This window comes from Telmatherina bonti (genome assembly GCF_933228915.1).
Source record: "Telmatherina bonti genome assembly, chromosome: 23".
Lineage (NCBI taxonomy): Eukaryota > Metazoa > Chordata > Actinopteri > Atheriniformes > Telmatherinidae > Telmatherina > Telmatherina bonti.
In genome coordinates this window covers 17225909-17241087 of record NC_136632.1, presented here as the reverse complement: position 1 = coordinate 17241087, position 15179 = coordinate 17225909, and the positions used below count along the sequence as shown (strand labels likewise).

Genomic DNA, 15179 nt, shown 5'->3' with positions numbered 1-15179 from the left:
ACCTTTTTTAAATGAACTACATTTAAACAGGCTTTATGAGCACTTAGTTTTAAAAGAAATGACAATTCAAATTTTTTTTTCACAGTTCAGGACCATGGACAGTTCACAAGTGAGCACTATTAAGCAAGGAAAACACTTTAAACTGAGCAGACTTTTACATAAATAATTTATTCCAGAAAAATGATGACTCGACTGAATAGAACTTCCTCTGTGTATTTATTTCATTATAAAGTCAATTTTTGAGATAACAAATTTTGAATTGACATCTAAACGCTCCCTGTTTTCTTGGCTTTGCCTCCTTTGCAGGACTTCAGGTGTTCTTCCTCTCACCTCTTCTGGCCTGACAGAGCAACCAGCTAACCAACCATCATGAACTACCTTCGCCGGCGCCTGTCAGACAGCAGCTTCGTGGCCAACCTTCCCAACGGCTACATGATGGATCTGCAGCGGCCGACCCCTCCAGGTTCATCCACTTCCTCTCCCGCCTCTCCGGCCACAGAGAGGCGGCAGCCCCCGAGCGTCCCCAGCCAGACCCAGGGTCCGGGCTCGGGCTCAGCTGCAGGCTCGGGGAGCTTCCTCAGCTCTTTTTCCAGTGTGGTGAAGAGCGCGCAGATGGCCCAGAATGTGGCAGCGGCCGCACACGCTAAATCAGCTGCAGCTACCGCAGCTGAGGCTGCGCCTACAGGAAGCAGTCAGCCAGCCAAACCTGTGATCCGAAAACCCAAGATCCTGCTGGTGATCGATGATCAGCACACAGACTGGTGAGTAGAAGCTCCCACAGTTTTAACCTGTGGGTTGATATTTGAATAAAAAAATGGTCCTTTTAACAATACACTGGCTGTTTCACCAAGTCTAAAACAAGGATTGTTTTAGGATCTGATCAGTATTTAACTCATATCATTATTTAAACTTTTGGTTGTTTTCCTTTTGATTGGCAACATAAAAGCAGTTTCATCCATTCAAATTGTTTCACTCTTTCTCACATAAACTAGAGAACTATTACATTCGCTTTTTCAGCTGCATGGTGGCATAGTGGTTAGCACTGTGGCCTCACAGCAAGAAGGTCACTGGTTCAAGCCTCTGCTCAGCTGAGGTTCCAACATTCGCCTTTCTGTATGGAGTTAGCATGTCCCTGTGTATGCTTTGGTTCTCTCTGGGTACTCCGGCTTCCTCCCTCTGACCAAAGACATGCATGCTAGGTTAACTGGTTACTCTAAATTGTCTGTAGGAGTGAGAGTGAATGGCCTCTGTGTGTTGGCCCTGTGATGGACAAGCTTCCTGGAACCATTAACTGGAACAAGTGCTTCAGAAAATGGATAGATGGATACATTACCTTTACAGTTCTAAACTTTAATTATTATTCACAAATAGGAGTTGAATATTATGTATACATAATTATATAAAGAAAATAAGTGTGCTTTCCTTATTTCTGTGTCTTGAGATTCTGCACTAAATCACTGTATTTCCATTTGTGTAAATGAACTGGTGTTTAGTTTTTGGTGAAAATGAAGGAAAAGGTCAGAATTAGGGGAAATCCTCACTTTGCAATGTGATATTACACTCATGTCTGTCAAGCTTGAATCTGCTAATTTGGCCTTGGAGACTTGAGAAGATGGCAAAACTATTTTAAATTGAGCTAATTTAGAGGTTATCTTGTTTGCTTTATGTAATTACTGAATGTAATTTTCACGTGTGTGTGTATGTGTGTGTGTGTGTGTCAGATGTTGTAGGTTAAACCATTTTGATCTACTTTTAGCTGTGCCAGATTCTTTGCTTTAACAGGTGTATTGATTTTTGCTGTAGTTAACATGCTGTAGTTTCAGAATGCTTTATTCTAAAACCATCTATTGTTTTTCTTTAATTTGATTTTCAGCTCATTTCTGTTACATTACCTGCAAGAAGATGCTCATTAGGAAACAATTTCTCAGTGACAGGAAGGTCTGATAGCCGTCATAACATGTCATAAATGTCATAAATGTTCAAATGATAAACTTTTAATGCTTCTTTTTACCTTAATTGAATTATCGAAGGTTTTTATAATCTGAACAGTGTTTTAAAGTAATGTGGAGTGTAGGATACTGTAAAATTTGTATACAGGATATACCTGTAAACTTTAATGTATTGAAAAAAATTCAATCACAATAAAATACAATAGTTGTGCTGTAAAATTAAATAAGGTAATGATAGTGTAAAGGGGAATACATACATTTTAGTGTGAAAAAAATACCAATGTAAAATTAATTACAGTAGTTTTACTGCAAAAGGAAATACTGTCATGATAATGTAAAACGAAATGCCAGTGATACTGTAAATATGTTTACAAAAACTTACTGTATAGTAAGTTTTTACATTTAAAACCGGTGCATTATATTGTGTGCGATGGAGTTGTATGTGCTTGGCTTCAGCACACATGCCAAACTGCCTCTTGGTGCTGGAAAATATATTGTCATGGTAACAGGAGAAAAGTACTCTGCCTTTGACTTGATAGGGAAAATATGAGTTTTATGAGAATTTGCTTTGTTTTTCACCAGCATCCCGCATGTAAACCGTATCAGCTTCTTTTTGCTCTACACAGTGGATTTGCCATCGCCTGAGCTCGGAGTGAAGCATCTAGTTTATCATGTTTGTCTTCCTGAATCAATAAGCCACTCTTCCCTTTCATGAATTGTTATTCTGTTGCCTGACATTTGCTGGCAGATTGACCTCAGCGAGGCTGTTATTTGCCATTTCCAGTACTTTGAATTTATCTACCATGTCAGTGGGGATGATTATGTACAGACGTGCCCTCTGAGGGAAGATCAAGCCGGGTTTGGAAATTGATAACTAAATTAAAGCAGCCTGCTGACAGATGTGTCTAAAGCTCCAAGATTGCCCTCAATTTTCTGAGAAGTCTGGTGGCCTCTTTTCTTTAAGCTGGGAGGCTGAAATCCTGTAAGAACCCATTCCTCTTTACACCCTGGTGTTTCTGAAATGAGACATCGGGGGATCATCCAGCCTCTAAAGCTTCCAGGCTCCTTCCGCCTCTCTGAGTCAGCATCCTTATTCTTGTGGGCAACACTTGGGGGTTTATTCACCTCAAGAGCACAGTTTCTGAAAAAAATCCCAAGATATTAACAAATGCTTTGTATTTTTTGTAATGTACAAAAAAGAAAAAATTTAGCCAGCAGCAGCAAACCTGTTTTCCAAAGTACTTGCTCAAAATCTGCTTTTTATTCCTGGAATCTGTTTTTTTATTACATTAATCAAAGACAGTGTTTGTTTTTCTGTTTGCTCTTCTGTTGCATTGTTACGTTGTTATTATGGATGGTTTTGATTTGGTTTTAATATGAGGATACTGCAGGCAGACCAGTTCAGCATCGGGACCCCTCTCTGTGCAGCCATGCTGTTGTGATGGATGCAGTATGTGGTTTAGTACAGTGTAGATGAAATATCTAAAGTCTTCTCTGATCGAGGTGTTGTCTGGATGGGAGCAGATGCTCATCTAAAAGCTACATGTACTTATTAGCATTTATTTAGCCTTCACAGACACACTAATGCAACCCCAGATCATTAGAAACACAGACTTTCGAAGTGTCTTCTGATAACAAGCTGGATGGTCACTCTCCTCTTTCGTCTGCACCACAGCGATTTCACATTTCCCCTTCACCTCAGATAACATTGAGAGAACTTTGGCTCAGGTTTGTCACAGATTGTTGAACTTTTGCCATATTTACATCTAAGGGACTCTGTCTGTCTGATTTGCTCTTTTTATACCCCCAAATTTTACAGAGTAGTTTCAGGTAAACTTAATTAGTTGTCAAATGTTTGTCCAGTTGTCCTTAATTTGCACCAGATACTTTGCCAGACTTTTGTCTTTCTGGATGATTTAACGCCATTAAATTCAAAATGAGCTAATAATTTAGCATTTGAGGTTGTTTTTTGAAATTGTTTTTCATTTACTGTAAGATTTCATAAACACAGTGTATGGATCAGTTTTCTTCCATTTTTATCAAATTAGCTTTAATAAGGAAACGTCTGTTGGATGAAAAGATGGTTCTGTCCCTGCAAGTATTCATTTTCTGTCTTTCCCGTGTAATTTATTTACTGCTGACTTCTCTTTTAGTGCAAGTAAAAATAAAAAGCAGAATGAGAGGAAAAAAGTTAGTTTTTATAAAATATAGAAAACACTTGCATTTTCACTCTGAGCTTTTGTAAAAACGCAAAAATCCACACTTAAAGGAAAAGGCATATTACATTTCATGCCACACCACATTAGTTTTGTTTTTATGACGTTGTAGATCTTGATGGAGGAGTGGAACCATTCTGTAAAGTCCCTAGCAGATCCTTTAAATCCTGAATGGATTCAACGTTTGGACTCTGTGGTGGCCAATCTATATTTGAAAACAATGTCCAATGTTCCCTGTGTCACTGCTTTAGAATTTAAGCATGATTAATTATGGCACTCTCATCTTGTAATATGCCTGTGTTATCAAGATTAGATTGTATTTATGGAAATACCTCTCATCCATCCTGTTTTTTATTAACAGTCTGGAATGGAAGTGGTGGTGTAATAGTATGGGAAGTATTTTCTTGGCACAATGTGAGCCGTAATGCTCAAAACCAATGTCACAATGCCCAGATCGACTCCATCTGGTTGCTTAAACAAGGTGATATCACTGTACTGCAGTCACCTCCACAGTCACTAGATCTTATCCAAAAGAGCAGCTTAGCGATGTGGTTGAACGGGAGATTCTCATCGTCGATGTGCAGCCGACAAATGTGCAGCAACTGTGTGATGCTTCATGTCATTACAGAGCAAAATCTCTGAGGAATGTTTCCAACACCTTGTTGAATCAATGCCATGAATAATGAAGGAAGTTCTGAAGGCAAAAGAAGGGCTGACCTGTTTCTGGAACCATGGAACTAATAAAGAAGCCATGTGCGTGTTTATACTGGGCTTTGGAAGATATACAGTGTTGAGTACTCTTATAAACTGTAATCTCCTTGGAACATTGTGACAAGGGACTTACTAGGAATTTTACTAGAATGTGATTTTTTTCATTCTTTTGGAGTGAACACTGAATGAGATGGGCTTGCATTTCTACTCATCTTTCTGATGGACTAGTAGTTTTTCTGTCACTGACCACAAGATGGCACTGTAGTTAAAGGCTTACAGAGAATACCAAAGACTGAAGCCTTGATGGAGAAAGGAAGAGATTTGACCAGCAGATGGTGATAAAAGACAGCATCTTAAGTTTATATGAACTAATTATCTGCTGTTAATGTTAAAGAAGGATATTATAGTTTTATATCCCTTTGGGTTCTGCACCAGCAGGATTTTATGACTACAAATACCACAGCTAAATAGACTAATACATAAACCATTTAAAGCACAATAAAAGCAAAGAAACGGGCTTAAGTTAAAACTTTTTTCCATCAGTCCTCGTTTACTAAATGTCTGAGATGTGATGTCTGAGATTCCAGATTTCTGTGTTAAAATTGACCAGTTCCGCTTTATTAGATGTAAAATGAAGAAAATACAAATTTAGATGAACCAAAATACATCAAGAAAAAATTAGCAAAATAAGCCAAAATGAAAAAGCAATCTATCAGAAACTAAGTACAGCTCAAAATGATATGACTTATTAAACGTTAAGCAGCAGTAACTTGATGTAATGGCTTCCTTTATGGTGTTATCAGTACATACGCTTGCACAGAAATATTCTCACTGTTGATTTTAAATTAAATAAGGCAATATTTCCATTTTGTGTACATGATACCCCATACATATCCCTGTTTCCATGTCATAGAGCACGCGGATTAATGGCAAACGCCCACACTGTGTACACAACTGTAATATCTTTGGTTTTAACACAGCTTCAATTTGTCCTGATCTGACAGTCAGTTTTGCCGTTTTTTGTGTGACAGAGACAAGCAACCTGATCTGTACAAACAAGCCCAAAATAAGCAGCAGTATGCTCAAAAAGGACAAGTATAGTTATGTGTAATTAACCTTCATTTAGCCTGCAACTTCTTCAAATGCACTTTGTGATTTTATATATATATATATATATATATATATATATATATATATATATATATATATATATATATATATATATACATACATACATAGAATATATATATATATATATATATATATATATATATATATATATATATATATATATATATATATATATATATATATATATATATACACATAGAATATATATGTATATAGAATCAGATCCTTCTCACATGGTTTTAGGCAACTAAGTCCAGCTCAAAATCTATAAATATTACCAAATGGGTTTACTGGTTGGTACTTTGCTTTTAAAACTGAACTGGTTTGCTTGAATGACAAAGTGAAGATAAAAATTTCAGCCACAATAGTCAGATATCAGATTTGCTCTTAGCCCCTGCGGTGACTACAGATGGGATCTTGTTTTTGTTTTGTAAGCCACATGAGTTCGAGAGTCTTCCAGCAGTCGCTGTCTTAAAGGATACTGTCTGCTTTGCATGCATTTCCATAAGTAAACACTGATTTTATCCTGTCTGTGGTTTAACTAGAGCCTCATTAACCTGAAGAATCACTTTCTCTGCAGGAAAAGCCCCCAAAGCCCCGACACATCTTGTCTGTACTTGTCTGTCTGGACTCAAGAAATCAGTTCTTCCTACTTGCAGGATGGGACTGTACAGTTGTTTGTGGCAAGATGAGTTACTGATGAAATGGGAAGTTAAATGAGCCAGAAGGAGAGGTTAGCTTGGGGCTAACAGGTTGTGTGGCTCAGGACTTGGATCTAGTTGCTACCCACTGTGATGTTAAACCAGACCCAGACTGAAACAAATGAGGTCAACACAACAGGAAGTACATACTTTACAAAGAAAATAAAAGCATCAAAATTTTTATTTCAAATTAGAGAATAGAAATGCAACAATTTATCCATTACCAGGCTAAACATTAAGAAAAAAATTCTCACTTCCAATGTTGGCCTTGCAAGTGCAGTCGGCACTCGTACAGGAAAAACAAAGAATAATAGTAATGTGCAGAAATTTAAATGAATCATTTAAAACATTTTAATGAATTGGGTTGTAGAACATTTGCGATTGGCGTTGAAATCTCCTCTAGTAAGTGTTTAAAAACTGAGACAGAAATAAAAACATCTAGTTTCGGACGTTTTTGTAAAAAGTTCCAGTCACTTGATGCAAATGGAAAAAAATATAAAAGTAAAGCAACACTTGGTTTTTGGAATGTGTAGCATGATAGGATGTGAAGATCGGATGTTATACTGCTTGTGGTTCTACTGGGTGCAGAAGCATAAGGTATGATGAAAAATACTGTAGGCTTCTTATTCATTAGAGAACGTTTGTTTAGTTTTAATCCATCTCCTGACTTTGTATAACATTTTATCATTTATATATATATATATATATATATATATATATATATATATATATATATACATACATACATAGAATATATATGTATATATATATATATATATATATATATATATATATATATACACATAGAATATATATGTATATAGAATCAGATCCTTCTCACATGGTTTTAGGCAACTAAGTCCAGCTCAAAATCTATAAATATTACCAAATGGGTTTACTGGTTGGTACTTTGCTTTTAAAACTGAACTGGTTTGCTTGAATGACAAAGTGAAGATAAAAATTTCAGCCACAATAGTCAGATATCAGATTTGCTCTTAGCCCCTGCGGTGACTACAGATGGGATCTTGTTTTTGTTTTGTAAGCCACATGAGTTCGAGAGTCTTCCAGCAGTCGCTGTCTTAAAGGATACTGTCTGCTTTGCATGCATTTCCATAAGTAAACACTGATTTTATCCTGTCTGTGGTTTAACTAGAGCCTCATTAACCTGAAGAATCACTTTCTCTGCAGGAAAAGCCCCCAAAGCCCCGACACATCTTGTCTGTACTTGTCTGTCTGGACTCAAGAAATCAGTTCTTCCTACTTGCAGGATGGGACTGTACAGTTGTTTGTGGCAAGATGAGTTACTGATGAAATGGGAAGTTAAATGAGCCAGAAGGAGAGGTTAGCTTGGGGCTAACAGGTTGTGTGGCTCAGGACTTGGATCTAGTTGCTACCCACTGTGATGTTAAACCAGACCCAGACTGAAACAAATGAGGTCAACACAACAGGAAGTACATACTTTACAAAGAAAATAAAAGCATCAAAATTTTTATTTCAAATTAGAGAATAGAAATGCAACAATTTATCCATTACCAGGCTAAACATTAAGAAAAAAATTCTCACTTCCAATGTTGGCCTTGCAAGTGCAGTCGGCACTCGTACAGGAAAAACAAAGAATAATAGTAATGTGCAGAAATTTAAATGAATCATTTAAAACATTTTAATGAATTGGGTTGTAGAACATTTGCGATTGGCGTTGAAATCTCCTCTAGTAAGTGTTTAAAAACTGAGACAGAAATAAAAACATCTAGTTTCGGACGTTTTTGTAAAAAGTTCCAGTCACTTGATGCAAATGGAAAAAAATATAAAAGTAAAGCAACACTTGGTTTTTGGAATGTGTAGCATGATAGGATGTGAAGATCGGATGTTATACTGCTTGTGGTTCTACTGGGTGCAGAAGCATAAGGTATGATGAAAAATACTGTAGGCTTCTTATTCATTAGAGAACGTTTGTTTAGTTTTAATCCATCTCCTGACTTTGTATAACATTTTATCATTTATATATATATATATATATATATATATATATATATATATATACACTATTCACAAAAAGTTAGGGATATTCAGCTTTTGGGTGAAATTTCACAACAAGCCTAAAATGCATTCAAACCTGTACAGGTGAACTTAATGTGATGTTCTCTAAGCTTTTAAATGCATATGTCCAACTGTTAAATGTTTCAATAAATTTTGCACAGGTTGCTGTTCTCTAACAAGGAGCTTAACGGCAAAAATCACGGCAGGTGTGTGATCCTTGAATTGACCAATAAATGTCCTGGTTCAATTAGAGCTGGTGTTTAAACAGTTGTCCTCATCATGCTGTTCACATTTTGACATCATGAGACCAAGACGACACCTAACAATGGAACAACAGTCCCTTGCCATTGCGATGCTTCAAACAGGACGTTCTCAGACAGAAGTGGCCGCTGAGCTTGGAGTGTCACAGAGTGTCATCAGCAAGTTGCAACAGAGATATCGAGAGACTGGAAGAGTCACAGAAAGGCCTAGAAGTGGACGTCCTTTGGCCACATCCCGTGCTGATGAACGCTACATTGTGAACACTGCCCTGAGAAACCGGATGATGAAGGCCACTCAACTCCAGGCATGTTTAAGAGAGGTGAGAGGCACTCAAGTGTCACATCAGACCATTCGAAACCGTTTCCATCAGCGTGGTCTGCGTGCTAGACGACCTGCACGGGTACCTGACCACACCACCAGGCACAGGCCTCATCGTCTTGCATGGGCCAGGGAGCATTTACGCTGGACGAGGAACCAGTGGGCCTCAGTGCTATTCTCTGATGAAAGTCGATTCACACTGAGCAGAAATGATGGCCGGCAACGATGTTGGAGACGTCAGGGAGAGCGCTATGCATCAGCCACTGTTGTCACCAGGCCAGCTTTTGGTGGTGGCGGTGTTACAGTGTGGGCAGGTGTGTCCACTTGGTACAGAAATGCCCTACACTTTGTGAATGGTACAGTGACAAGTCCATACTACCTGAATAACATCATTAATCCAGTGATTGTGCCCCTACATGAACAGCACAGGCCTAATTTCATCTTCATGGACGACAATGCTCCTGCTCATCGAGGCCGCATCATCAGGGAACGGCTGTTGGAGACTGGTGTACCTCAAATGGAATGGCCTGCACTCTCTCCAGACCTGAATCCCATTGAAAACCTGTGGGATCAGCTGAGCCGTCGTGTAGAGGCTCGAAACCCTGCACCCCAGAACCTCAATGACCTGAGGGCTGCCCTTCAAGAAGAGTGGGATGCCATGCCTCAGCAGGCAATAAGTTGCCTTGTGAACAGCATGAGACGTCGTTGTCAAGCTGTAATTGATGCTCAAGGGCACATGACCAGATATTGAGACGTTCAAATTTTTTGTTGTGGTGTAACTACCATTGTTGTTACCTTTTGTGTTGAATGAATTTTTTGAGATGAGGAAATCAGTAGTGCATCCTTCTACTTAAATGTCTTATTTTTATGATATTATATCACTGTAGCATGAATATATTGCATTTTCCATAAATTTCACCTGAAAGCCAAATATCCCTAACTTTTTGTGAGTGGTGTGTATGTATATATATATATATATATATATAAATGTGTGTGTGTATATATATATATATATATATATATAAATGTGTGTGTGTATATATATATATATATATATATATATATATATATATATATATATATATACTCAAGATAAAAAATACTCAAGATATTTAGAAGGTCAGCTTGCATGTAAGTACAGCAGAATTCACTGCACATATATATCGAAGGTACATGTGTTTTTTTTGGTCAGATAGCACTGCAGTTATAAAACCGTGATTTTGCACAAGGGAGAACTAAAGGCTATGACATCATCGTTCAGGAAACATGTTTGGGTTGTAAACTCAGGGATAAATTCGTGGCATTTTCACATTTATTCTCTTTGGGACCAAGTTTTAAAAAAATGTGTTTACACCTACACGTGCAAACGTCTTGTGACATGAATATTTGTGTGCTCCCCATGATCATCCCATGAGACACAGTTAATGATCTCAAGAGTACAAAGGGTTAATTTAGTGGGATTATTCAGAAGTTAAAATAAAAACTAAAAATTTGATTTACTATCTTAAGATGACAAAATAATCAACATGCGATCTTGAGATAATCATATAAAAATAAGGAGAAAATGTTTTGCTTTCTGTACTTGACACACCCCCATTTTCCACCAATCAGCAATCAGTTGACCAGTCAGTGCACATTTGGACTTACAGATGCAGAAATGGAACAAATTAGAAATAAAACAGAAATTCTCCAACAGATGATGAAAAACAAGTCTTTCAACATAAAATTTTTATTTTATATAATAAAAATATGTATAATAATCAATGCTCCTCGCCTCAATACTTAATCTTTTGCAATGATGTCATGTAGGTTACTCATCTGTTCGTCCAGGCTCTCTGAATAGGCCTGACTATGAGGGCGTCTGTCCATCCACCCGTCGCTCCCTGGGGCTGAGTTTCCTCCTGGTCATTCCACCGGAGAGGCTGGGGTCTCTGGGGAAACCCTGCTCTGCCCTGACAGCCTTGGCTTCCAGCAATGACTGATGCACAATGGCAGTACACAGCACTGAGAGCATCACCACAACCAGCAACAATTCCTCCCTTTTTCCCTCCACATCCCTCTCTCTCCTTCTCTTTCAGGCTGCCATTTGGAAGATTTGCCAAGTAGCTGTCGGTCTGTTTGCAGTGCGTTCTGAATGATATGAGAATTTGATTGCTCAATTCAGTCTTGCTCTGGCAAACTATTTACATCTCGGAGAACCAGAAGAGCCCATGGTTGTCCTGAGCCGTATGAAGAGTCTCAACTTAATGTTATGTCTAGAGACGAAGCAGGGAGCCCACACACTCACCAAGAGAAGCAGAAAATTCCCCCGTGGGATTAGTTCATCTGCGCTGTGCCTCATGAAAAGGGCAAAAGTTCATGAACTGAAGCACAAGCACCGGCAGGCAAGTCCTGGAACTGTTTTGAAAAGAGCTTAAAAGTTAAGGAAAGTAATGTACATAAAGAAGGCAAATTAATCCCGTTATCTCCAGATCTGAGAATCCAGAGGTCCATTAATGCTGACATCCCAGAAATGTCTTTGATTTAGGTTTTACAAGACTTCTGTGACATATTTTAATCAGCAGATGGTGTATTTCTTACAACTTTTCCTTTAAGGTTGTATTACTACTCCACATATGTGGCTTCGGTCACATGTAGCGGTGATGCATCTAGACAATAAACAGACTAGTTTTCTGATGAATCTGAATCATTCTCACTTTTATTAGGCTCAAATTCAACTCAAGTCTTTCTTTTATTAGCTGCTGCTGTTTCCTTTTCTGCTTGTCCCTCTGAAGGAGTCACCACACCATAGCGGGACTCGAACCACAGGCCGTCAGGTCACAAGACAAGCAGCTCTACCACCTGAGTCACTGCCACCCACATCTTTTATCTATAAACTGCAGCCTCTATCATTATTAACAGATAATGACTGTAAGGTGGGACGGGGCAAACTCTTTGATTTTTTTAAGAAAGGCATCCCACAAAACACACAAGAACCAAAATCCCAAGAAAGCAAAACACTTTTTATTTTTTTCCTGTTTCAGGGCATAGAAGTTATATTAATGATTATTCAAATAACTTCAATTCATTATTTGTGTTAAAATGCCTATGAAGTTAAAAGGTGCTTGTGTTGGACTTTGTGTGGACAGTTTTCTCACTCAGCATGTCTAGACTTACAATGTTGGTTAAACAATGAAGCAGAATAACTCCTGATGTGATAAACATGTGCTTTTGGGATTCTTTCTGAAACAACGGATAGTTTTTCATGGCTGATGGTCTTCTTGCCTACTTATCCTGAGCTATTGTTTGATATCTGAGGCTATATCAGAAGAACACGAGGCAAACTGAGACATTTTCAATAGGCTTTTGTCTTCAGCTTCTTACTTTCTTTTGGTGTCGCAGATTCTAATGCAGAGATCTTAAACTCAAATTTGACTTTGGTGTGAGAAAGCATGAAAACATCTAAAACCTGCAGGACAGAGACTCTGAAGAATTCCCTGCCCTCATGTCTTATGCTGTTTGCTTTTTTATCATCTATTTATTTCTTGCATCTCAGTCACTTTGCTTTCCATGTTCTTTTACCCTCTTGTTTTATTTTCCTGTTCTTGCATGACACCAGGGTTTCAGTTACTGGTTCCCACACCTGCACATCTCCCTCAGTGTAAATACTCCAGGTTGTTGCTTTGTTCAATACCAGATCCTTGTCTTTATTGTGGTAACCTCCCCCGTGCCAGTCTACCTTGTATGTTTTGTTAGTTTCATGTCCAGCCGTAGAATTCCCTGCTTTGGCAGCACGTTTGCTTCCAGGATCCGCATGTTCTTCCTTGTTTAGTCCTACATTTGGGTTCTTCACTAAGGGGTGTTTCACCATCAAAACAAAGATTCTCATGTGTTTACTTCAACAGACCATAATGTTGGATGGATGACACTATTACTTGCAGAGTACAACAGCTGTCTGCACATTTGGGTTACACTTGGTTGTTACAAAAACTTGATTATTTATTATGATTATTTTCTAAATGTTAAGTTGCATCAATGGAAAGCATTTTGACACTCAACGTGCTGTTGCTCTGAGAACCACTAGAGGTCACATATTACTCAAACATTCCTGTATGATTGAGCTGCAGGAGGATATCTTTTACAAAACCTGATGCATACTTGGAAAAAATAGAAAAATACATCTTGATTATTGAAAATTGCTTTTACACGCACAATAATGTAAACATAACATCGTTTTTGGAAAAGAGTCTGATAAAGGGGAGAAGAAAACCCAGAGGAGCAGCAGGTTCTTTCCACATATGACTCATATGCTTTCTATCAGTGGTACGCAAAAAAAGGAACATATTCTCATGGTAAAATAAGGAATTCAGCTTCATGGTGTTTATGTTCTGGGTGTGGGCCTGATTGAGAGAGGGAGAGCTCAAGCCTCTTTTGAAAGCGGAGTGTTTTCATTTAAGCACATTTAAAACGCTTGCCCATTGATCACTCAAAGTGACGCCATGATTTGCAATACCTTGAAAGGCATACCAGTCATTTTTAGTCACTGAGCCTGATGGTCCTGGTACATGCTCGTTTTCATTGGTGGTCCCAATACACAGGGGGCATTTACTGCTTAATATGTAGGTCTGTCATGCTGAAGATTCACGGCCTCCAAAATTGCAGAGAATGATACACTTTGGGACCGAACACTTTCAAGTGAAACAGCTGGGAGAAGTTAAGTACAAGATGCTCCTCAGTCCCTGTAATGAACATTAATGATCAGTCCTGAAAGGACAGATGTAGGCAGATGAAAAACAAGGCAGGCGGACATGGAGAGGACAAGCGGAGTAGGAACAGTGCTTCGTTTAGAGAGAGGCTCAGAGAAAAATGGTGCAAAAGGGAAATGTGTTTGAGTGTGAGTGGGTTCAAAAAGGCTCTTACAGCCTGTCCTAGTAACCGAAGGCTTGTAGCCTAGATAGTCGGCTACTCCCAGCTTCAGCCTGAAGCTTTTGACAGATTGTTCACTGTCCGATGCTTGCAAAAGGTGAGAGTTCAGTGCTGTAAGCCATGAAACAGTCGGCCATGGCTGTAAAGATAAAGCGGGAAACATATCAAGATGAGTTCTTTAGCAAGGAAATCTGAGAAACTCTTCTAATAGTGTCTTTAATTTCCCCCTTTTCACCTCTAAAGTTGTTATTGGAAAAAAAATAAAAACATGGGATTTTCAGAAATTTCCAGGTCATTGACCTATGAATCCTTAAAAGAAAAGCAACCAATTCATGAGGTCAACTAATGTGGTGTCAACCCAGAACTGAAGAATTTCAGACCCAAGACCCAGTTTTAAATGGTATATTCTGGCGCTTTGTTAGATTAAAGAAAAAAAAAAAAAGACAATGCAGCTTATTGAAGAGTAAAAGCGATTAAGCAAGACGTTGTCTTTCAATTTGGTCCATACAATGCTTTGTCCTAAATGCTGTATTGCTGTGTCTGCACACGTTTCAATAAAATGCAGCAACTATATTCCTAGAACATATATAAAAAAGGAGTGGACTCAAGACTTATGCAAAGAACTTTTATTTTATTTTCTTTTTGTTACAGCAGCAGAATGAGCTTTTAACCAAACACTTCCATCTTCTGAATAGAAGTTGGTCTTTTCTGTAAGTTCTTGCTGTATTCTGCATTGCTGCTTGTGTGGATCCCAAATTCTGGAAGTGTGAATATGTGTTGATTTTGAATATAAGATCTTTTTAAAAAATGCATTTTCAGTACAAAATTTCCTGCAATCTAAGAAGCAATGTGCAATACCCAGCTGAAATTCAAGTCCCGTCATAATTTAAGGATGAAAAATTAGGCAGTATTGACCAAAGTTCCCATTGATGCTAATTTAGATTAGCATG

The 15179-nt window shown here is 38.2% G+C and overlaps 1 protein-coding gene across 1 annotated transcript in view; it reads left to right on the top strand.

Annotated features, from left to right (window-relative positions):
* Positions 1-369: 369 nt before the first annotated feature.
* Positions 370-15179, top strand: part of syn3 (synapsin III) — a gene marked incomplete at both ends in the record, with an annotated part of 114138 nt that continues 99328 nt past the window's right edge. Inside the window, one exon of the mRNA XM_079263079.1 lies at positions 370-761. Coding sequence (XP_079119205.1) covers positions 370-761 — 392 coding nt within the window. The remainder of the gene's footprint in view (positions 762-15179) is intronic.